Raw genomic sequence first — 24703 nt, 5'->3', positions numbered from 1 at the left:
CGGTACACCTAGAAAACTTTCATTGTCACAATAATATACATTCGCGTTGTCCATATCCATAATTTACAATAAAATCTTTTATACCATAATCTATTTTCCAGTAATATCTATTACATAATTTTAAACACTTTTCCGATATCTTTAGCCATGCGAGTGTGACAAAAGTACTTTCGACTGCATTTCGTGACTCTACAAATTTGACATAAATCATACATAAAGTACTATTTTTAAACTTACTATTTTTCCCTGGTTGACCCTGAAATAATTATAACACTTTTTTCCCATGTCACAGAAACAATAAAATTATTAACTGATTTCCCCTGGTTAACCCTAAAAACAAATTGAGGCCTACATTTTCAAAATCGTCTCAGAAATAATACCATATCGTAATTATATGTATGATAGATAATTTAATCAATAGATAATTTAGTCTATTCAGTGAATAATTAAACGAAATTTTAGACTATTATGCAGTCGAAAGTACTTAAGACAGTGTATTTATAAGTTAAGTGTTATTTCAAATGCATAAATGTAAATTTAATGTATTTAGAGCCCTGCCTCAACAGTGTGGCAACGTCACCTAATCCGTACATTTCAATACTACATAGGTACCTTGTAAAGTAAGTAGGTATAGCATGAGTCCTAAGTCAGCTTTATTTTCATTTGGTTAGTTTTCAAGGGAAAAAGGTCTTTTTTCCCAGGAATAAAGATCTATCAATCATAATTCATAGGACACATGCAATATTTTAAAAAGTACCTATAACTGGCTGGCAGGGCTCAGAGGGTTACTCTATTCTGACGAAATAAGAGATCGCGTAGCAGCGCTATGAACTTCGTTTTTCGTCATATATAGTAACCCCTGGATAATTTCGCCAACACCCGAGTCAGAAGCTTGTCGTTACCGCATGGCTTTTGTGTATATTAATTTAAACTTAAACTAAGGATGCCTTGCACCAAGCTTAAATCGAGTTTGAGTCAAAGCAAAAGGAATAGATTGGGTCTCGATTTAAAGGTTGGTGCCAGGCTCCATGTCACTAGGTAAAGTGAAGAGTAGGTTCCGATTTCAGAATATACTTATATTTTACATACTTCTGTATGACATATGAAAGTTATCGTGGTCCGATTATAGTCGTCCGAATTTATAAATCTACGAATGGGCGAAAGAGAAATGACACACTATCGGTACGCTTAACACAATCACGGGCAATGAAAAAGTTCCACTCACAAAATGCCGACACGAAACAAAACCAATTTTTTTCAAACGTTCAATTTAAAATTTGAACTAAATATGTCCTTTTTTAGTTGGTAATGTCCTAATGCTCTGTTAAAAGTGCTTCAATGTTGCAGAAGGCGTCATTAAGCTAGCTTTTTCCGTTAAGGAATAATGTCATCCTTTTCTCAGAAGAACCTTTTCATTGCCCGTGAGTGTACCACGAGATATTTACGTGGTTAGCGCACCGCTTCGAAGCACTGAGTTCAAAGTCATTTTATGGTGCCTCACTCTCGCAGTAATATTGTTATGCGTAAGTTTAATAAATTCGCACGTTTTTAATGGCTTCTATACTTTCTTGTACGTTCCTTGTAATCGGAACACCCTTACTTTACCTAGATTAAGGCGTTTTACATCTAGATTGAATGCCGGTGCTCGATAAGTTTCAAGAAATTCGTAATGTCAGGTAAAACATATTTTATGGAGCGAATATTTGAAAAAAAAAAAGATTCTTTAAAAGAGTAAATATGTGTCTTTTATTTTAACTCACGGCAAGACTATGTAATATCCCTTCTAGATTGATTCTAGAAGTCCGACAAATATATATTTGCAACAGAAATAATTAGTGCCATCACCGAAAACGTGTATTAGGGCAACCATTTTTCTTTGCATTTTCTGAAACAGTCGTGTTATGACTTTTCTTTACTAGTGATTTAGGGATACCAGTTAGAGAAAACCATATTTTTCCCGTTCCAAAGTTAGCATTGTCTGAATATATCCCTATAAAGAACAAGTTTTTTGAATAAGACGATTTTAGGTAAAATTTTAGATTGGTCTAGCTAGGGACAAATAATGTCATGGTCATATGAACCATAAAATTATATTTTAAGACTCATTTTTTGTATGCTTAATAAATTCAAATAATATAACAATGCGATCTGTTCCAAGTCCTTTATATTTTACCAATTAGGTATAGACACAAAATACGTTGTAATAATTGCGTGTTAAATATTATTATGCGGTTCTTGTCAAATACATCAGACCCCTGAGCATGAATTTTCATCGTGAACGTGAAGTAGAATTCATCAAGTAATTTTGTATGAAAATATGAACAGCGCCCCTGGCGGTCGGTAGCAGAACTAAAATTTCCCTACAAAATTCATCGAGTAATTTCACGTCACTTTCACGATGAAAATTCAAGCTAAGGGGTCAGTTCAGTTATAAAAAAAATCTAATTTTAACACACTTACAAACTATTATCACTAAGGATTGAAAGAAAACATAACAATTTGAAGAAAAAAGCTAAGCTCAGAAATAATATTATAAGCTATGTTTACCTAATTAGAGGTGGGTTTCTTACTTATAGTTTTTTTATAGAATAAAGAAAAACTATTGCGTGAAAGAAGAAAAACAGGAGCCGTATCGTCATGATAATTATGCTTACTTCAGTCGCATCCATTTTCTACGGCCCCTAATGTTAAATTATAGACGGTGAAATTTATCAGTGACGTTCCAACTTTCATGCCAACAAACATTTTTTTTTGACGACGCTTCACTTTAGTTCACTGATAAATTTCATCTCTGTAAGTATATACTATGTGTGATGAATTCCAAGCAAAGTGAAAGTACGAGAATTTAATAATAAGTCATACGTTTCATAGGCACCACATATTTTTTCCACGAAGACAATTTTACTAAACATAACCTAACGCTTAAAATTAATGAACTTATCAGATCGAGATGTCCTGTTTTATGTTAACAAAGAAAAAATATAACAAATTGTTACAACACAAAATAATACGTCAATACATTCCCTACATTTCATAGAACGAACGGTCATTTACAAGAGGCTTGCAAGCATCATCGTGATATTCGAAGTTCGTCTGTATTCATTTAGATTAGATCAATGACGAAAGAAAATGAGGACTTGGCATACTCACGTAAAAAACACGCATACCTAAACTCTGTGCTAACTAAATTGGCGGCTCTATTTCTTTCGTAATTAGACAAATTGGAACAAGCAAGTCGCTTTGACAACTGAAGTGCTTGTTGGTTGGTTGGGTGCAATGACGTTTCTTTCGTCATTGGTTGGTTTGCTGTCAATAAACATGGCGACCGGCCGCAATGTTGTCATTTTAGGCAAAGACAAAACTATTGTTGTCCTTAACACTAATAAGTTAAAAAGAGACGACGATATATTTTTAAGTAACGATGTTTATGGCGGGTCTTCTTTGTTTTCTTTCATCATTGGTTGCAAGCCTCTTGTAAATTGGCAGTTCGTTCTATGAAAACTCGGGATAATTTTTATCTCTAATGTACCATTTAGTCAATAACTTAAACCCTTGACAGTGATCGTTTATAACACCCCTTTTTAATGTCGGTGTTCCAAAACAATGCATTGAAATCGTCCAAAGAAACAGTTTTGCCTGTCTTTACATCATTTAGTGAATTAAACTTAGAAATAAAATCATTCGCTCAATTTATACAATAAAAACGGTCCAACTAAATTCGTTATAATATTATTATACTTTGTAAGCGTGCCCCTAGTATAAATATTATTATTTAAAAAAAAAATTACGTCTTACATTTTCTTTGATAGGATGGAAACCATCGAATTGGACATCGGTAATTGAAGCTCTGTAATGATTGGTTGATTTAACCAATACCAGTCTCGGATTGGTCGGTAATAACCGACAGTGCTGCCAAAGTTTCCTACAGTTTCCATCCTGACTTTATTCAAGTGACAAACAGACAGACAAAACCAATTTAAAAATAAAACCATCTACTAGTATTGGTCCGTGCAATCTAAATATACACTTTAGTATATAACTATACTTCGCTTTACATAATATACTGATAAACTTAATGTTATATCTGGCGGTGATATATAACGTTATATTGCGAATAGACACTGTTATAAATTGATATATAATAAGCTTTTTAGAGATTGGCGACTAGCTAAAGAATAACACGTATTCAAAATTATGTGTCATCGTTATTCAGCAAAACCGCTATACATAACCGCCTTTATATAAAATGATCTATGTACCCTACATTAATATACCATCTTATGTATTTTCAGGATCTTCCCAAGACGTTGTTTCGCCGTCTTCATACCTTTTTTCAGTCTTGAATCTGTAAATAAACATTTTTGTATTTATTATTGGCACCTAATGTTTTACTCGGGTTTTCTCTGAGGAATAATGTAAATAAATTACGAATGTACCTAATTAGTTTGAGTAAACGACTTTTGAGACCACGAATAGGCAAGTGTAGTGGGACGCCATCCTGTCTGCTGAACCAATGACCTTAGACAGGTAGCCGGTAATGATAGATGAGGAATGACGAGGACAGAGTGATGTGTCCTTGAGAGAAGCACAATTATGTTGATTATGAAACACATTACATAATTATATAGCTTGGGGCGGCGGGTTCGAAACCCACCCAGGGCAAACATCAAACATCTGTGTGATGAACATTTGTGATTGCCTTGTGTCTGGTTGCTGTTTATCTATTTAATATGTATCTATGTATTTGTGTAGATATATCAGCTGTCCGACACCCATATCATAGGCTCTGCGTAGTTTGGGGTCTGATGGCCGTGTGTGAGATATCCCCACACATTTATTTATATCATTGCAAAAATTACGCCATTCATTTCTTAAATAAGGAACACCAACAGCACTTGTTTGCCATATCTCCCTGTCTGACTCCAAAAGCGATGTCTTTCAGGCAACCTACCGGGTAGAGAGGTGGACTTACTGTTTTTATTTGGCGTGGGCGGCGCGGGCGGCGGCGGTCGCTTGCTCTTGGTGGCGAGCACGGCGCGCTTCGCGTTCGGAGGCTGTGGCGGCGCCTGATGGGAGGGAAAATAAGGTTTATAGATAGGTATTTTTTAAACAAAGTATATAAGTAGGTACTTAGACGGGTGAATTTGCAGATTATCAAATATTTCGTTATCAATTAAATATTAAGAATTACTTGCAGATGTGAGCAAAACAGCAAAAGTTCTGGTAGTACCTATGAATGTTACGTCCCAAATGACCGCTGGATGTATTATTCTAGTGAAAGAGATGGAATCTACGCTGTGTTACGTTTTCGTTTCGTAGCATTCGTCTCGTTTTATATTGTGTTTATACCTACGTACGTACGCATCAAAAGGAAATTCAGAACCTGCGGCATGGGTCTGTTATCGCGTTCCACCAATGACAGCTTGTGCAGTGTTGTCTGTCCCTTTGTGTCACCTTGTCTGTGTGGTGGCGCGCGAGGCACTGTGTTACCTTGTGTCTGGTAGTTGTTGTCAGTGGTCGGCTGTGTGTGTAGTGGTGTCATGTTACAGTGGTGTCACCTTGTCAGTGTGGTGGCTGTTCTGTCTATTCAGTGGTCGGCTGTGCGTGTAGTGTCATGTCACAGTGGCGTCACCTTGTCGCTGTGATGCCGCGCGAGGCATTGTGTTACCTTGTGTCTGGTAGTGGTTGTCAGTGGTCGGCTGTGCGTGTAGTGTCATGTCATAGTGGTGTCACCTTACAGTCATGTTACCTGGTCGCTGTGATGCCGCGCGAGGCACTGTGTTCCAAGGCCGCCTATTGTTCATTGTTCCTAGTTTATAAGTTCTCTTTGTATGTTTTAATTTGTGGTGTTCAATAAAGATATATTCTATTCTATTCTACCTTATCCGTGTGGTGTCTCGCGTGGTGCAGCGCGGCGCGCACGCTCTCCCGCCGCGCCGCGCGCCCCGAGCGCAGCCGCGGCACCAGCCGGCCCAGCCGCGCGCGCGGGGACCATGATGAGTCTCTGCGGGCAAATAAAAACATATATTATCGTTATGTACTTACTTGTATGGTCAACTGCATAAGTGGCTATACACTTCTATACCTTGTCAAACTGACAAACCGTCAATGCTTCAATGAATGGATAGGCGGTTTGTTAGATTTACAAGGTACAAAAATGTATAGCTACTTTTGCAGCTTACTGTACATACAGTCACTTATCACCAGGCGAACTAATTTTCACCAGGAATTTAATAGCCACATTTTCCTGCGATATTCGTACTAGATTTACAATAACCAACACACATAGCTCTTAATTCTGCAAGCTGAAGTAGACCAGTAATATATCCGTTGACTCTTGAGATACTTATACGAATTCTCGAGTGGACACGACGAAGAGGCAAGCGTAGCGCAAAATTCCTTCCGACCCACTGTACCAGCAATAACTGGATGAGGAAAGACGACGACAGAGTGCTGTGGCATTCCTAACTCCTGCAGTAGACGCTGATGATAATGACGACGTCACATACCGTTCGCTCTTGGATTTGCTGTCGTTCCTATTCCGGGAGGTGCGGCGGCGCGACGATGTCCACTCCTCGTCCTCGTCCGAACTCATCTCTAATGACGGGTACACTGTAATAAGCGATAGCAACGTTAGATAGGCGAATTCAGGATTATATAGGGGGAATTTTATCAGTGAGGCTCCTGTTAATGTACCCGACATACTGACCTAGTTAAATGGGTTGGAAAGATATTGATTAAAATGAAATATTGATACCTATTAGTACCCGAGACACTCTGTCTACTCCCATTTCCCAATCAATGAAATACAAAGTTCAGTATTCAAGTTAAATGGGAGATAGGTCGACCGAATGGCGCATGACTTCTGTGCCAAGCGTCTATTCTAGGCTGTGTCGTAAGCCGCGTACAGACCGGCCCAACGAACGCCTAACGAACGCCCAACGGTGGATATTTATCATACATAATACAGGGCAGATTGCAGCAACGAAGGTCAACGAAACCCGTTCGTTGGCGTTCGTTGGGCCGGTCAGTACGGAGCTGTAGTGAAATCAGGTGTTAAATATTTGTATTAAATGATATTTCCAATCGCAGATGGCAATAAGCCCATGTCCTGCAGAGGAAAACGCAAATCTAATTCCAGATGTCGCCATTGTCGAGCAGGCCCGATTCCCCAGTTGTAATTGGTTGTTTCAGTCGCCATTTTTTCTCCCCAATGTGTGACACTCACCATACTCTTCATCTCGATGCACCTCCTTGATGACATCCTCTTCATCATCATCGTCGCTGCTGGGCGGCGCGCGCGCTCGCTTGCCATTGGTGGATGGGCTTGCGCTGTGGAGGTAATGGGAGATTGTAGATTTAAATTGGGAATTAAATGCAAGATGCATTTATTTCAGTGATTCATATGAAGGTCTATTTCAAGTCAACATGTGTGATGAACATAAATCACGTATACAAGATAGAATGTATGAATGATAGTAATACTACCAATGAAGTTTCCTAAAACAACTTCGGTACAACAAAAGTTGTTCAGCATGACCCCAAGAGTCACCACCTTTCGGCTTACGTATACCACTTTTGCAACACCCTGCTACGATTTGATCACACATGCCGGGATTGCCCCGAACGCGTTCATACAAGTATTCATTGTAACGCGTGGAATATGCACGCAACACGCAGGAAAATGCCATGCCTTATGTAGTACCTATTGCTAGTAGTCCCGCGTTGGCTGTCCGATGCCAGCCCGAACGTCCGCTGCGGCGTGTAGCGAGGCTCGCTGATTTTAAACATACCTCCCTTATTTACCAATAGTCCCACATTATGTATGAGCCATGAGCAAGTGGTTGACACTGCTCCATTGAAAACGGAGCACTAGGGCATGCAATACCGGAACAATTTTTAATACCGGTATTGAGTTCCGGTATTACAACTCAATACCGGGATCCCGGTATTAATACCGGTATTAGACTTCCTTGTAATAAATGGCATATACTGTGTTTAAAGGTCGTATACGTCAAAATAAAATAAGAAAATGCAATCATATTCGTATTTTGTTGTAGATTTTTACGAGAATTAAGTTTTAGAGTTTAAATTTTAGAATAATTTTTTTTTTTTACTTCCGGTGTCGGTTTACGCATGGTCAACAGTAGATTTCTAGCAGCCGAAAACTGTATTAAACGGTTGGGAACAAGGGCGCTTTCACAGTATATAGGAACACAAGGCTAACTTAATCTTAATCGCTTTATTTATAGCCTAAAAAAGTCCGATTCCGGTATTACTTCAATACCGGTATTAACTTTCAATACCGGTATTGAAAAAAGCGGGAATTTTGTCCGGGATCCCGGTATTACGAATACCGGTATTGCGGTATTGCATGCCCTACGGAGCACCCTCAGACCAAGCTGGGAGCTTTGGCTTGGTTACTTGGCGATTTGTACTTATACCATCGCTTCGAATTCTTTAATACCGCGATGTAGGTTTTCAAAATGTCTATATAGTCACCTGTTGCTAGTAGTCCCGCGCTGGGAGTCAGCCGCCAGCCCGAAAGTTCGCTGCGGCGTGTAGCGAGGCTCACTGATGCTGAGCATGCCTGCCACGGCTGCGTCTTCACTGGAAATTAAATATTGCTTTAGTAAACAATTCAAAACACTAACCACGACATAAAAAGTTTAATCTGACGGACGCTAGACTTACACCACGGTAACTGACCCGTATTGGAGTTTATCACCGATCCGATACGATAAGAAGAAAAATATGACACAAGAAAGCCAAATTAGGAATTGGATAGGAAAAATATGAGTTGCTACAACATGCCTATAAAAATCGGGTGTCATTTAAACGATCGCCAATTAAAACCGTTTTGAATTTGCTAAATAATAGGTTTGAAGGCAAAATAGTAGATTTGCCAGCAAATTTTTGCCCCCAAACAATTTTAAATCAATTCAACAATTAATCACTTAAAATTGCCGGGATTTATGATCAAGTGGCAAGTTAACATTTATGTATATATTTTAATAGGTATGTCCACATAACTCGATGTTATGTTTAATATTTAAATGAAACAAAAAATTAAGTTTAAATCATCAATATTCTTAATTAAAAACAACATAAACAACCTTCTTCTAATTATAACTTAAACCTTAATCTTAGTCGTGGTCTCGACTCGAGAACTCGTCTACCCCAACGGTTATCGGTTCTTCGGCAGATATGACCAGCCCACTGCCTCTTCAGCTTGGTCCTCTGACGGATAATCTCATTTCTGATACGATCCATCAGAGAAACTCCAAGCATAGCTCTCTCCATAGCACCGTCTCCGCTAATTTGTAAACTCATGTATTAAATTGCTAACGAATTATAATGTTTTAATAACTGGACCAATCATAATGTAACTACTGCAATGCTGATAAAATATGAATTAAAAAGAAATCGCAACATGCGACCTAGAGTCAATATATTTGCTGGCAAATCTACTATTCTGCGGGCGCAGTTATTATTTGAGGAGCAAAAATAATATTCTGCATACAAAGTTTTTATTTATGTAATGAACTCAAATTTTTTGGCAATCCATCTATTATTTTAGATTTTTGTATTGATATTATTTGCTGATTCATACCAGAGGACACTTTTTATTTATTTGAGGACAAAAATATATTGTTGCGGTTGATCTATTAATTTGCTGATACAAGTTGATGACAAAAATAAACTTTGCTGGCAAGAAATATAGTTCCCATAAAAATCTGTAAGCTGAAGTTTAACGTGTGTGGCTATGCGTCTGTGGTAACGTAGCTCCCAAACGGCTGAATCAAATTTCATTTTGTTTTTTTAGGGTCACAGGTAATATTACTAGTGCTCTAAGCCATATTTTATCAAAATCTGCTTAGCCGTTCTAGTGTTGAACTCACGTGGCGGTAGGAGGCTCCTCCTCGGCTAACACAGAGGCTTGTATCAGCGACTCGATGCCGTTGGCGGGCGCGGGCCGCGGCGCCGGCGCACGGTAGCTGTTGGATGCTGGAAGATAAGGAGATTGGGGTTTAGATATAAGAAAATTTGTGTTTATTGGGAGGGCTTATACTAACTAACTAACGCCCCACCAACTTATCTCACAAGATTAGTTGGTGGGGCGTTGGTTAGTTAGTATTTAGATTGACTTTGTTTTATTGTTGAGAGTGATTTTACGATAAGCCGCGTTTGGGCGATAAGTCTGCTTTCAGGCAGCTTCTAATATGCGGTATATATGTACTGGAATAACCCTTATCGCAGTATTCTAGGCCCCTTGTCAAAATCAAATTTCCCTACCCAGTACATCAGATGCTGGTGGCGATAGTAGATGTGTGTAACTATCACTCTAAACTCTTGAATTACGGTTTCTAAAATACACTTTGACTATGTACAAGTTTACTGCTCTTTTTACGTCTATCTTTATCAAAAGATTCTATCACTACAATTAAAACTAATAATACCTAACAAGAGGAAGAGTATTACACAATTCATTATTTATTTATACACAAACACAATTCAGCCGCACCACTATTCCACTAACCTCTACTTCGCCTGGTGGCGGGCGCGTCGTCTATGTACAGGTCTATGTCCTCGTAGTCGTATGTGGGGGACACGCGGCGTCGCGCCGGGCGCTCCGAGCGCCGCAGCCGTGGTGCTGGCGGCGGCTCTATCTCCTGTGGGGGGAGGTTTGGGTTAGGAGGTGGTGGTTATATTGTAGAGGTGTAATGGGTATGGGTATGTTGTGTAGATTTTAGCTATAGAGCGTCGGCATAGACTGAAGAAAGATAAGAGGTTTTTCCGTACATTTGTGTGAATTGTGTGACTATCTGTTGGTTGCGTTGCGATGCGTGCATTTTTAAAGGTACACTCGCATTGACGGGTGGATTAACACATGACGCACACGATTTACGCACCAATGTGGTTGGTAAAGGGCCATGTAGTAATTAGGTAGAAGGGCCAGCTGAAAATCAGCGCTGTGGCTTTATTTTCTACAACACGTGCTCAGCTTTTATATTTTTCTTTGTTCCGTATTGCTATTTCCTATATTTTTTCGTCCGTGACTCTAAAGAGTTTTTATCTTATAGGTACAGGTTGCTGCAACAAATGTATACTAAGCCAAAACCTACATGTGCAGCATGTTATATCTAAGCTCGGCTTAGTTTCGGCCCGGTTTCGGCTTAGTATACCCTTTTGCAACACCTGTAGATAGCTAAATGTATGCTTTTACTCACATAGTGCGCGGGCGCGGCGGCGGCGGCGGTGGCGAACTGCTGCTGCGCCACGGCCGCGTCGTACGACGGCAGCTCGTGGTACGGCTCCGGGGGCAGCTCTTGTACGGACTGGGTGTACACTTGGGTTGGCTGGAAGAGAGGGTTATGACGTTGGTTTAGACACATAGGATACAAGAGAAAGTAAGTTTTAGAAGAGTTTTCGAGCGCAGCAAGCAGGAGCTTACGGTAAATATGCGGTCGACCATCAAATATGAGAGATGACTTGAACTATTTTTATGGAAGTCTGGATAAACCGTATGAAAGTCGTGCTGCTGACAGGTTGTAAAGTTGCACCAGAAAATAACTACAGTAACATAGTTCACAGGTTCACACTGAGGCATCTCTCAGTCAACGAATATTGTATATAGGAAACCGCATAAGCACTTTTCGCTCCAGCCCGTCTAGTACAGGTTTGATAGTTTAAATATGGAAAACTATAAAAGTTTACGTTTTCTCGCATGCAAAAGGAAACCTAACTATTTTCGTTTTCAAAAATTGCAAAACTCGTACTAGACGGTAGACCAAAGCTCTATTGTTACATTAAACCCGCACGCCTGACGCCTGACCGTTGCTGCGTAGGTCAATTATTTTAGCCTCAGTTTCATCATAGTCCGTTGGATCAATAACACCCCTCTTACATTGTTGTAATGTCATAAATTATACGTAATCTCCATATTAAAGTCTTGACATATGTGTCAAAGGTCAACCACTTATCGTATGGTGAAACTGCGGCTTATTCATGTTATGCCCATGAACAGATTATAATATTTACTTATTTAACTCTTTATTGTACAAATATAACAAATAAAAGTACAAAGGGTTAATGCTAAAAGCATTTTCTGCCAATATTATGTGTAGATAATAATGTAAGACTTACTGCCTGCTCCGTCGTCTCTTGCGGGATGTACCGGTAAGGCTCTCTCGGCAGTAGATACGAGTAGGTCTGGTACGGCTGCTTGGTGTCCACCACGTATTGGTACTCAGGCTGGATGTCGTCTGTTGAGTACATTCCTGGGGGTGAAGGGTTGGTTAAATTATGTGGAATAGTAAATACAATCTCAAACAAACGAAAATAGAGCTAGAACAAGAGAGTGTCAATTTCATAATGTCAAAATAGGTGTACGGTATGCTAAAATAAACCGGATTACATTTTACAATAACTAATACGGGAGAAGGAAAGAGTCTTGACAGGACTGCTAGGCATACGAATAGCATATGATAGGACGAGATAGCATGAGTCTACCCGCCATTTACTAAATAATATTTACTGTTATTTGCATATATCCGCTGACATAGACTCTACTCACCTAGTTGGGGACCGAATGGCCGAGACATGCCACATGTTATTTTACATAATTATTACTTTTTAATTCAAGAAAATAGACTCACCTGGTCCATAAGGCACCTGTCTCGGCAAAGTCTGTTCCACATTCTCATTAGTGAACAGAATCTGTTCATGAAACTCCCCGCTATCCTTCTTGCTTATCGTCCATTGCTGCTTCAACGCGCCGTCAATGGGCGTGTCTAGCGGGCGACCAATCAGGTGAGGCGGGTCGAGCGGCCGACCAATCAGGTGCGACTTCAGGATGGAATGTTCTGGAAGCGGTGAGTAGGGGGGCGGGGCTTCGCGCGATGATGATGGCGAGTTGCTATAAGGAATGAGTTTAGAATTAATTATACATTTAATGATGAGACTATAAACAATACGCTTCTATTGATACAACAAATTTGTCAAACTCTAGTCGGTTGTGGAGAAGATATGAGGGAACATATAAATTTACATACAAACATACCGGTCGAACAAATATGTATTTTATGCATGGCTGTAGTCAGGTAAAGCACTAGACTACCGCAAAAATTACAATTTAAATGCTTTTTCCGCAAAAAATACTTATAAAAAACTATTTTGTTTGTGCATAGCACATAGAGATCTAAAAACTCTAGATATTATAATGATAATGATAACTTACTCCATTTTAATCCTAAGAATATCACTTTTCTTGTCAACAGCTTCAACATAACCGTTCGAGTCTTGCGTATACATCGGCAAATGTTCCTCATAATTCTGATATAAATAGCTCTTATCCGTTGGCAATATGAGTTCTTTACCATCGACCACAAACGTTTTCGCCTCTTGTAGCCCTTCAGTGTACTTAATATCTTGAGGTATATCTTGTGTAATGAATCTTGCATCTTGATGGTATATAATATCTTTGGTTTCGATAAATGGTTTGTCATATAGCTTTTCTTCCTGATATTCTCCGTTTAAATGTGCCATGTGCATGATAGGTTTGGGTAGAGTTAGTTTTAGTGACTTTTTCTGGGTTGCCTTTTTCGTGTGCGCTTTCGTCGGTGTCATTGTCTTTAGTTTGAAGTCCTGTGAATGAATTAATGGATTATTAGATGTTATCAGAAATAAGGGAGCATTTATTTGACACACATTGATTTTACTGTACACTTTTTAGTGTACACCCGAGTCCGCGTTGTACTATGAACACAACAGTATAATAAGAAAACAGAAAGGAAAATAAACAAATGGAATTTTAATCCAAAAGCGAACCGCTCTTCATTTAGAACAACTTTTCTTCAACACAAAATTTGTGAAGGTAAAGTAAGTAATCAATCCACCTACAGTTTTATGGTCACATCACACGCATCCTATTTTTATTTAAGTAGAATATTATGTTTGCAAAAAAATATCTCACGTTTGCCTGAACTGATCTTGACGCTATCAATCTCTCAGTCTCAAAGATATACAGACTTTTGTCTACTACATCAATCCCATGCATTAAATTACCTTATCTCTATTAGCCATGGTGGCGGTCCGCTTCTCCAGTATCCTCAGCTCCTTGCCGAGCTCGCGCACCAGCTGCCCCGAGTTGAGGCACTTTGGCACGTTGTCACGTTTAGCTGCGTCCGTCTGGGGAGGAAAACACAAGGGATGCTGTGATTCATGCGTTCTGTAAGAACTTAAAAATAAACATCAGTTTATTGTGAAAATTTTGCACATAATGTAAACGTGCTAGAGATTTTGATATCGAACCCTATTCACTATTTTTTACTGTGTTTTTTTAAACTAGGTGTAAAAAAAAACATGTCAGTCAGATGACCATCCAGAAGACCAAGCACGGGGTGCATGACGCGCAAGATATCGCGCGGCTTCGAGAGTGGATGCGACTCTTTTGTCACGTCATGACGTGCGCGTCTTGCGTCCCATGCTATGCTATCTGAACACTTTATACCTAATGCCTATTTTGTTATCTACGGATTCTATAACATAAACGTATAATAACTCACACTCTTCAGCGCGTGCCACTCCTTCAAAGCGTTCGCTAGAAGTTTGATCCCGCGAAGCAACAGCGGAGGAAGATCTGCTTGAGGGGTTTGGACGTCGTGTTCGCTGACTATGAAGTCTTCATCCTGAAAAAAATAAGCAGAATGTTGACACTTGCGCCTTGTTTATTCAAACCACTACCACAATAACGTCAGTCTAAGACGGCGACGACGCCCAGGGTGCTCGGGTCGCATATAAAGTTACTTTTGACCTCAGTTAACTGTCACTGTCAAAATGTAAGGCAAATTAAGGGTGGGTTGCACCATTTAACTGAGATTTGACGTCTGTAATAGTTAAAGTTAAATGGTGCAACCCACCCTTAATAAATAAATAAATTTGTTAGTTCTAAAAGTGACTACGTTGGCGCTGTTATTTTTTCATATGTTTGTGTAGTATCGTACAATGCTAGCGTATTGCCACGTTAGCGTGATAGACACACTGATCTTGTTATAGCGCGTCTATGACAAACACGAGACTCCAGAGCGCTTCGAGAGTTTGTCACTAACAGTTTCTAAGTCAATCTGGTAAACTCCCTTATGGGCGACCCTACAGACACCTAGGGTGGGTTGCACCATTTAACTTTAACTATTACAAACGTCAAATCATCCGTCAAAGCATCAATTATGCTTTCATCACCGATGCTTTGACGAACTATTTGACGTTTGTAATAGTTAAAGTTAAATGGTGCAACCCACCCTAGACGGCTGATTATGGGCGATCCTATAGACACCTAGATAGCTGCTGCTGCTGATGATGATGCCTCCATCCCCACATACCTGCGACTCCTCGTTGTGCCTCCGCAGCAGCGCCAGCAGGTGCGCCCCGGCAGACCAGTTCATGGCCTCGAACAGCGGGTAGCGGTACACCATCGGGGTCTCTACTCGGCGCTCTATCTCGTAGATTCTGTGGGGTGGAAATATTTGGATTAGTTACTTAAATTTCTCGTCCAACCCGTGTCGCTCGCAGACACCTACTATCCCAACTCTTCCTATCATACTCCTGTCCTCTCTCTTTCACTTTATAACCTATTATTCCGTTCACTACCCTGTAAACCCAGCGTAGAAGCGTATATGCGCCTTTTTTTGTACATCGTGCTACAAAGAAAGGTAGTACGTACGTCGTTTTTTTCTCAATCGCCACATCAAGAAATCTTCGTCATCAGACGATGATGTCGACATTCTCAAAGCGGTGCCACGCTACAACTGTGCTTCCGATGTGCGCAATAGCACAACGATTGTGGCGACGTAAATACCGTAAAACACAAATGTATGTGTATGGTGTGCGGCCTGCTTATCTCTAGTGCGCTTATACGTGTAGATACAGGGACGGGTGTGTAAGGCCCCTTGCTTATCTAACTATGCGTATAAGATCACTAGGAGCTGTGTATTTAGGTTACAAGATTCCATTTAAACCGCGATGGCGGCGCACATACGCTTAAAATGCGTCGCCTGACATAGAAAACACTTACTGCAGCTGCATCTCAATAGCATATTCATGTAGAAAGTTCCCGCCGACCACCAGCGAGTCTTGTGGCGTGAGCACGGCGTGCACCCAGCCCGAAGGGATCACGAGCGTGTCCCCGGCTGATACCTCTGCTGTGCCGTACCATTCCACCTGTGGGAGGGGAGAGGGGGGGTTAGAGCAGGGGCTAGTATAGGGCTTGTACGCAAAACTGCGTTGCGATGTCGCATTGTAAAAATGCGCGACGGTTTTGACAGTTGTTCAGGGCATATTGCTTGATTATTGTCGCAGTTTTTGTTGGGACGCCACATCACTTTTTTTTACAAACCTATAGGTTGTTCTACATTAACTAATCCAGCAGTGAAAATTTACGCAAATTTGTATGGAGCTAGTGCTGCGCGTGTACGAGGATTCAACCGCGCCATTCACAGTCGAGTTTACTCGCACGGTGTAAAAAGTCACACTCGGCATTATGTTTATGGAGAATGTATGTTTTTTTGGCATCATCAGGCTCTGCTAACAACTACAGATCTTCTCTTTCTTCTTCAAAACCAGATTTGCATTTTATGTCAGTAATGGAAATATTTGCTAGTTAGTTGTCAGTCGCTGACTGCCCAGAGGATGCCCTAAACCTAAACACATAAAGTAGGTACTACCAAAGTGACTTAATTCAAAATACTGACCATATCTCCAAAGAACCGCTCACTCTGGTTGTTGGAAGCGCTCCACTGCTGGTACAACGCGAGGTTAGTGGCTGTGGGCGGGGCCAGGTAGAATACCTGGAAACGAAGGAAAAAATACTTTTGTATAAAACATGGCAAATATATTTATTTACGGGTGTATTACGGTGTGAGATGTAAGTGATAGCATATAATAAAGGTTATGAAGTCGGCCACAAAAAATATGATGCGCCTAAACTACTCAATCTTTGTTGATTATTTATTGATAATAACTACTGTGCTAATTTTTTACACAAAATCAGGGTGAAATTTCATCAGTGCTTAATTCACCTGTAGAAAAATAAACTTGTTAAACACTGTTTAACATGTGTCTAAAACTAAATTTGACATATTTCTCAAGCTTTTTACCGTTAAACATCGTATTAGCTACATAAGCTCCGTATAAACTAGGTCTAAGCCTTGTCTAACTGACCTTCTGCCCCGTGAGCACGTGGTACCACACGGTGGTGCCGCCGAAGTCGACGTGCCAGTCCGTGTAGCCGCCGCGCGGGCACAGCAGACAGTACTTGGCCACGGCGGGGCGCGCGGGGGCGCGGGGGGATAGTGACCGCCATACGCGGGTAGCCCAGTCTAGTGAGCGGGCGATTAGGGGCGGTTCGACTAGGGGTGCCATGCTGGAAGGGAGAGAAGACATGTTAGATGAGCATAAATTGCGGCATTGTCCACAAGACCAGCGTGGTGGACTAGACCCTAAAACCTTGCCTTTATTGGAAGGAGACCCGAGCCCCAGCAGTGGGGATGTGATGGGTTGTGATGATTGTTCTTAACAAAGTCAAATAAACCATAGTACGTATATGGAGAAGAAAGGAGGAAAGAAACTCTTGCAACTGTATCAAACTTAAAAACAGTAATAAATGGTAAAACTTCAGAAGCTGAAAGTGCATTATACTGTAATAGTTAAATTGTTATTTTAACCATTGTTGTAATACATTTGCTTACATGAATTATATATTAACAATTTTGTCCCAATTCTTGTAATATATTTTTTTATTTACTTTCAATACGATAACAATAAAACCAATAATTTAAACAACTACATCAGAATCTAGATACTCACTTAGTATCCGAGAACTCCAGACTAATCAAATTGAGTACTTTCTCCGCACGAGCCTCGGGCGGCGTCTCGAAGTATTCCACGAAGTCTGCGAGCGGCATGCGCCGTGTGGCCTGCTTGCTCATGTCACTCGGAGACTTCGTTCAACGTTCAACCGTTTTGACGTGAAGAAGTAACAAACATACACACACACATACTCACAAACTTTCGCCTTTATAATATTAGAAAGGATCACATCAGTTATTCTGTGGTGTAGTATATAGCATCAGCATTGAACCCGTGCGAAACCGGCAAGCTATACCCATCCAAGATAACTAGATAAAGAATATAAAAAAGCGAACCGTTACTGAGTTACATTGCGAAAGCGAGAGATTATTTCCTTGTCACTCGTCGACAGAGCTGTCGATGTGTGTTTCATGGTACAGGAAAGCAGTTAGTATCGGAGTTGTCTTTTGAACGAGTTAATTTTTCTCTTTATCTTGGATAGGGTATAGTTTTAAGTTAAACAAGTAGGTATACTCACTTAGTATCTGAGAACTCCAGACTAATCAAATTGAGTACTTTCTCGGCGCGGGCCTCCGGCGGCGTCTCGAAGTACTCAACGAAGTCTCCGAGCGGCATGCGCAGTGTGGCCTGCTTGCGCACGTCAATCACCTCCACCTGGGGACATGATATACAGGATGCTGGGAAAAGGTCTAGAAATCCAAAAGGGTACAATTTTAAAAATCTAAAAAAATATGCCTCTTTATACCTACCTACATAATTATAGTAGAGTTTGATGGTCACATCACTTTTTTATGATTTGGATTTCAAGTGGTTGTATAAAATTGTTCAGAATGACCGCCTCAACCTTAGTCATTCTGTATTACACAGTATTACAATGTATTTTTTCATGATGAACTCCCTTTCATTCTTTGGTATTTGTAATATTCCTTTGTATCCTGAAAACACTTCCTAGGTTCCATTGGAGGTACGGGGTGAGGCTTGGGTGGGAATATGTCAATCTTGCGCTGCCATTGGTGCGCGCTATGCCGCTCTGCCGCTATTGCGGCAAAACGCGCTCCGAATCCTCTCCTATCATCATTCGTACTCATCATTCATAAATTAATGCAATATCTGTAATAGTCGGTAAATAAAGTGCAAATACCTCAAACTGCGCCCCGCAGTAGCGCAGCACGGAGCGCGCCGTGAACGTGGCCGAGTTGGGCACCTTCATGTCCAGGCCGTCCGTCGAACTGAACAGGATCGGCTTTGTGAAGCCTGGAAATGACAGAAATTACACAATTAAAATGGATTAGGATTAGGTATCATAAATGGATGAGTTGGTTTTGAAAGTACTGATACCAGTTTAATGCTGCTCGTTTGCTGCATGTATAATATATTATTATTATGTATGGTCAGTGTGAGATTATAGATTGCCATCGTGTTTCTGGAGTGTCCTATGACATAGGCCTCCATAAATCTCTATTTTTGGCCTTCCTCATACTACCATTAATGACTGGCTAAGGGATATCCCATGCTATGTTTGCCTGTTCATGTGAACTTTTAGCCACTGTTATATATATGCAATGCCTTCCATCTAGCTGAACTGACCACCTTAGATAGGTAGCCAGTAGTGGCTGAATAAAGATAGCCAAAGACAGAATGTTGTGGGAAAAGGCTATGGCCAGCAGTGGCCAATTACAAGCTAATGATGTCAATGTTTTCTAAGATATCTTCAACTCACCGCCATCCCTAACAAACTGCTCCGTGAAGTCCTGCCCCCTCATCCTCACAAGCGCGGCGGGGAGCGGGCGCGGGGGGCGGGCGGCCAGCGCGCGCACCCATCCCGGAGCCCCCGCCTGCGCCGGCCGCGCCTCCGCCCCGAGCTCGTAGCGGTCCGAGCGGTGGTTGTTTGTGGGCACTTTCACTGGAAGGCAGTAAGTGGTGAGTGGTTATGGTTGTAGTGTGATGAAAAATAGACATGATGATCAGTAAAGGTTAGCATCCACCTAATTGGTATCATATGTATCAGACCATACAATTTTTTATAAATGTATGGAGAAACAGCATTGGCAAGTTGATGTAGTGGACGCTTTTGTGTGTGAATTTCTACTACAAAGAATACTGAATGTGATGTGTTCATTGCGTATTGGTGCTGCTTGTCCGGTGCTAAATGGTGGATGCTTTTGGACCTTTAATCTGCTGATTATCCATGACACTGAAGCTGCACAGGGTAGAATGTGTAATATCACTATCAATAAATGTTATACACAAAAGAATGAGGTGACTATACAGATAGTCCATGAGCGTTTCCGACACACAACGGACAATCTGTTGTGCTGTGCTGCGTGGACTGTGTTATTGGTATCAAGGACCATTTTGTCAGGTCCTCTCTTGTCACTTTATGTGTGGAACTTTTTTCTATGACAAACTTTTGTAACAAATGTACCTAATGTCAATGAAAACAGTGGCCGGACTAGCACCAACTGGTCAACGGAACCTTTGTACATTTATCTATAGGGGCATAACTGAAGCTTTAACCATAAGTAATAATTTCACCGCACTGGTACGGTCGCATGCGCCTAAAAGTATACAGGCAGAGTTTTTAAAGCGATCTCAAGCTCACATGCTGCTCAAGCATATCCACATAAACACCACTGCTATACACATCACACACAACACGTCCCCGGATTTATAATAGATGTAGCTAGTCCCTTCATCATCAGGGATTGCTATTTTAAAAACTCTGCCTGTATACTTGTAGGCGCAGGAGACCATACTTCGGTTTAAACATTGAGGTGTATTTGCTGTGGGTAATAAAGTTGTACTTACAGACTGATGGACCGTATGTTTGGGCACATTTTGGACAGTGGTACTTGTCTATGTCATCCGATTGATATATTTTAACATCCACACAACTGAAAACACAAAAAGTATCTCATTAATGTATCCTGTTTATGACTTCCTTGCACTTTTCTCTGCCTTTGCAACTAAATCTGAGTAATGACAATAAGGGAGCATATAAAATTGCCTTTATGCAAGTAAAAAATACTTAACATATAGGAGAAGGTGAAAACTGGAAAAATTTACGCAAGAGAGCCACGACTCTAAACTTATTGTTGTTTATTTATACACAAAGAACCACTTAGCAGGTGGAAATGTAATCCCATGGTTACCACCGTTGTAAACATGCCGCAATGTTATGATATTCATTATGAAATAACACCAGTATCATAAATACAGCTGCTTGGAGCCTTTAGCAACTAAACAAGACGTACATACTACGGAAAATCAAAGAAAAACACTAAAACATTTCGGCAGAACCCAAACTATGGCTGAACCGCAAGTGGCTGTCAATCAAAAATTAATATTTTTAACACGGACGGAGGTTTTTATATTGAAATTTATAGAAAATTATCATTACCTGCCGTGGAACCATTCACGACAACAGTCACATTCTATCATAAATTGTCCAATATTATATGGTTGGCCACACAAACAATAGGTTTCCTTCGATGACGCCATTTTGACGGCGAATAGACAATCTGGGTATTTTTTCTCCACGTCGCAATAGAGCAGCTATGGCACTAAGTTAAACAGCCAACAAGTTCCATAGATAAAAAATATTTTGAGGAATCGATTTCATAAAATGGTTGTATAATAGTAAAATGGTTCTAATAGGATATCATTAATAAGGTAAGTACATTCTATTCATGTTTTATGACCTCTTTCATTTAGGTATCAAATCGTTTCAAAATTATTATTCAAAACGCCTGATACTTTTACACAGCAAACCGTACATTCTGTGTCGACAAGTACAAAAAGGCTTTTAGCTCGGCTTCAGTATGTTTGGAGTAGTGTTGCCACGAATAGTGATTTGGCCGAATACCGAATACCGAATATTCGGCCGGCGCTCTCAGCCGAATACCGAATATTCGGCCACCGAATATTCGGCAGGTGATCCAGTATAATTCAATAAGTTGAAGTTTTATTTAAAGAGTGATCTTCTTAATCTTACGGCAGATCCGTACAACTGGTGGTCAACCAACTCGAATCAGTAGCCAAACCTTATATATTTTGTTAAAAAATACCTGTGCCTCAGTAGTAGGTATTGTATATTTTATGAAAAAAGCGCAATTGACAACATTTCAAAATTTTATACAATTGAAATTCGAAAACCATTTAGAGATATGGCTCTAATATTCACAAAAAAAAATGTTTCCGATTTCTCAATTGATTTATTTCAGAGAAAAACATAAAAATCTAAATTATCATTCGTGACATCACGATGTGGCATAATAATTAAACGCGCTTTTACTTCTAAAACAAGAACAAAAAAAAACATGTTATGTCACTTTGACAATGACAATGACAAACGTCACTCAAATGTCTGTCACTTTTATGTGTCCTTGTCAATGACGGAAGTTTGTGATTGGTCCTTGCTACAAAATAAAGTTGAAGTTGAAGTTGATTGGTCCTTTGTTCATGTCAAGTTAATGTCATCCAACTTTTTTTTTTAGGTTAGGCAGGCAACGAAAATATTTTTATGAAAAGCCTCGACGTGACGTCATGCATACTATAAATATTTTGAACTTTGAAATTAAAAACATATATTAAAACATAGAAATATTAAGAAATAAAAAAATACGGGTCATCTAAATTTGTGATATCTACTCGAAAATAAAATAAAATCGGTGAGCATTTTATTTGAAATGTTGTCAATTGTCTCTTACGAACAAATGCCGCAAAACTTGTCTATATTCATCACAATTTGGCTTTAATAAATTTTAAATATTAAAAATACTGATGTTGTATTCAGGTTTTCGCAATTAATGATTGTTTGATAGTTAAATGTTTCGATTAAATAGTTTTTAATTCCCTTTTGTGAGATATTTGCTACTTTTTAAAGTATTCGGTATTCGACCGAATACTACTTACTATTCGGCCGAATACCGAATACTGAAAAAACTGGCCGAATAGGCCGAATACCGAATAGTTGCCGAATGTTCGTGGCATCTCTAGTTTGGAGTATTACGATATTCCAAATAGGTACTTATGGCAAAACTACCTAAATATTCATGTTTTTTTGTATGTACTTACAATATGTACATAAATACATTATGCTCACAACTGTAATCCCCGAAGGGGTAGTCAGATGTGACTCGCAAGCTCAGGTTAGTAGAACATGAAATGAATACAGGCTAAACTTAAAGTAATGCATTAGGTATTTAGCCAGGCCGGTATGTAGTTAGTTGTAGGTATCTAATCTACCTAAGTACAAGTAAGTAGTTACTGATATTCTACAAGTGCATAACTTTCCTACATAGACATTGTTTAGGTAGGTACTTAATACATGCAAGCTACATTTCTGCTGTACAAACATACCTTCTGTAAAAAGTGCGATAGCAAGTAAGTAGGTATAAGTACCGACCATTAATTTGTTTTTTACTAATACAATAAGTATAATACATAAAGTAGGTCAACCATGACTAGTTACTCTAAACTCTTTTTTGTAGGTAAATCTCCTAACTATTTAGCTTTACAAAACGTTATGGTTAATACTAATCCGTTCGAACGATCTTGTATAGGTACGTAGGTAGGTACATAGTACAATCTGGGCAAAGAAATTTAAACCCTCTCTGATTGAAAATGCTACCGTAGGGTGGTCAACTTTCTTTGCCTCAGACTCTACATAAGTACCTAAGTAGGTAAGTGCTTTGTTTCGTGAGAGGGGTCAGGTTTTATTGCCCCAATTACCTATATCCTAATCCTAATCCTATCCTAATCCTAATCCTAACTTCCTAACTAATATTATAAATGCGAAAGTAACTGTGTCTGTCTGTCTGTCTGTTACTCTTTCACGCCAAAACTACTGAACGGATTTGAATGAAATTTGGTATACATACGGTCTAGACCCTGGGAAATAACATAGGCTACTTTTTATCCCGGAATTCCCACGGGAAAACTTTTTAAGGCAAAGCGAAGCGCGCGGGATCAGCTAGTTGTAAATATTCCTCCTACTGGATGAGTCTATCACAAGATAAATAAACTTACTTACTATTAGGTATGAAGGGTATAATAATATTAGTTATAGTAATGTAGACCGTGATGCTCTATTCCTCAAATCTTGAGCGTCTCGTATTTAGCAAAAAGTTAAGAAGTCGTAACTCATATTGTTATGTCACAGTGCAAACGCGGATTGTGCAAAATTATGACGTGTCGAGGTCTCAGACAGACTGTAAATAGACTGCTAACTAGTCGGGTTGTTGCACGCTGATTAATAAAGTAAATGAATTTCTTCCTAATAAGTATAATTTAATATATATTTGTGCAATAAAGAATTAGGTAAATAAATAAATAATTCAACTTAAACAGTCGCATACCTTTTGAATGGCTAAGCTTAATTTAATTAGAAAGATACACTGACCCGTTAAAATTATAACACCTCTTTTTCCGTCGGGGGTTAGTGACATTTGTGAAGAATACCCATAATACTACATCACTACATGTACTTGATGCACTCGTTTAAGTAATTTTGTGTTATCACTAAGTATTACTCGTTTGTGAGTTTTGTGACCATTGAAAGCAAAGTGTTTGCGTTGGATGGTGAACATATCTCTTTTGTTGATTGTACGTACCTACCTAGTTACAAATATCAAATAGGAATGACCCAAGTGGTAGAGATTGGTTTAAGACCGTATTGGTTTGTCGTTCCAACGTGACATGGTTCAGTCATATTATGCGTGTATTAGGCAACTCTTTCACTGACCGTGACCTATGCTGCAGCTAAAGTGAAAGGTATAGTACAGAATAATAACATTAATAACTAACTAGTACAGGTACCTACATCCTAAAACAGAAT

The 24703-nt window shown here is 39.6% G+C and overlaps 1 protein-coding gene across 1 annotated transcript; it reads right to left on the bottom strand.

Annotated features, from left to right (window-relative positions):
- Window position 1: 1 nt before the first annotated feature.
- LOC105395210 (histone lysine demethylase PHF8) lies at window positions 2-21405 on the bottom strand. The gene is made up of 23 exons (XM_048631092.1): window positions 21266-21405; window positions 20674-20759; window positions 19586-19768; window positions 19007-19119; window positions 18383-18519; window positions 17218-17419; window positions 16749-16844; window positions 16073-16218; window positions 15381-15507; window positions 14568-14690; window positions 14068-14190; window positions 13241-13647; window positions 12660-12919; window positions 12148-12281; window positions 11232-11360; window positions 10541-10673; window positions 9903-10008; window positions 8503-8610; window positions 7229-7332; window positions 6510-6612; window positions 5881-6004; window positions 4973-5066; window positions 2-4345 (listed from the first exon to the last, which is right to left on the bottom strand). Exons 1-23 carry the CDS (start codon window positions 21364-21366, stop codon window positions 4266-4268), a joined length of 3219 nt encoding a protein of 1072 aa, XP_048487049.1. The 5' UTR covers window positions 21367-21405; the 3' UTR covers window positions 2-4265.
- Between the last annotated feature and the right edge of the window lie 3298 nt (window positions 21406-24703).

This window comes from Plutella xylostella, chromosome 27, assembly GCF_932276165.1.
Source record: "Plutella xylostella chromosome 27, ilPluXylo3.1, whole genome shotgun sequence".
Classification (NCBI taxonomy): domain Eukaryota; kingdom Metazoa; phylum Arthropoda; class Insecta; order Lepidoptera; family Plutellidae; genus Plutella; species Plutella xylostella.
This window is presented reverse-complemented; position numbering and strand designations above follow the sequence as displayed.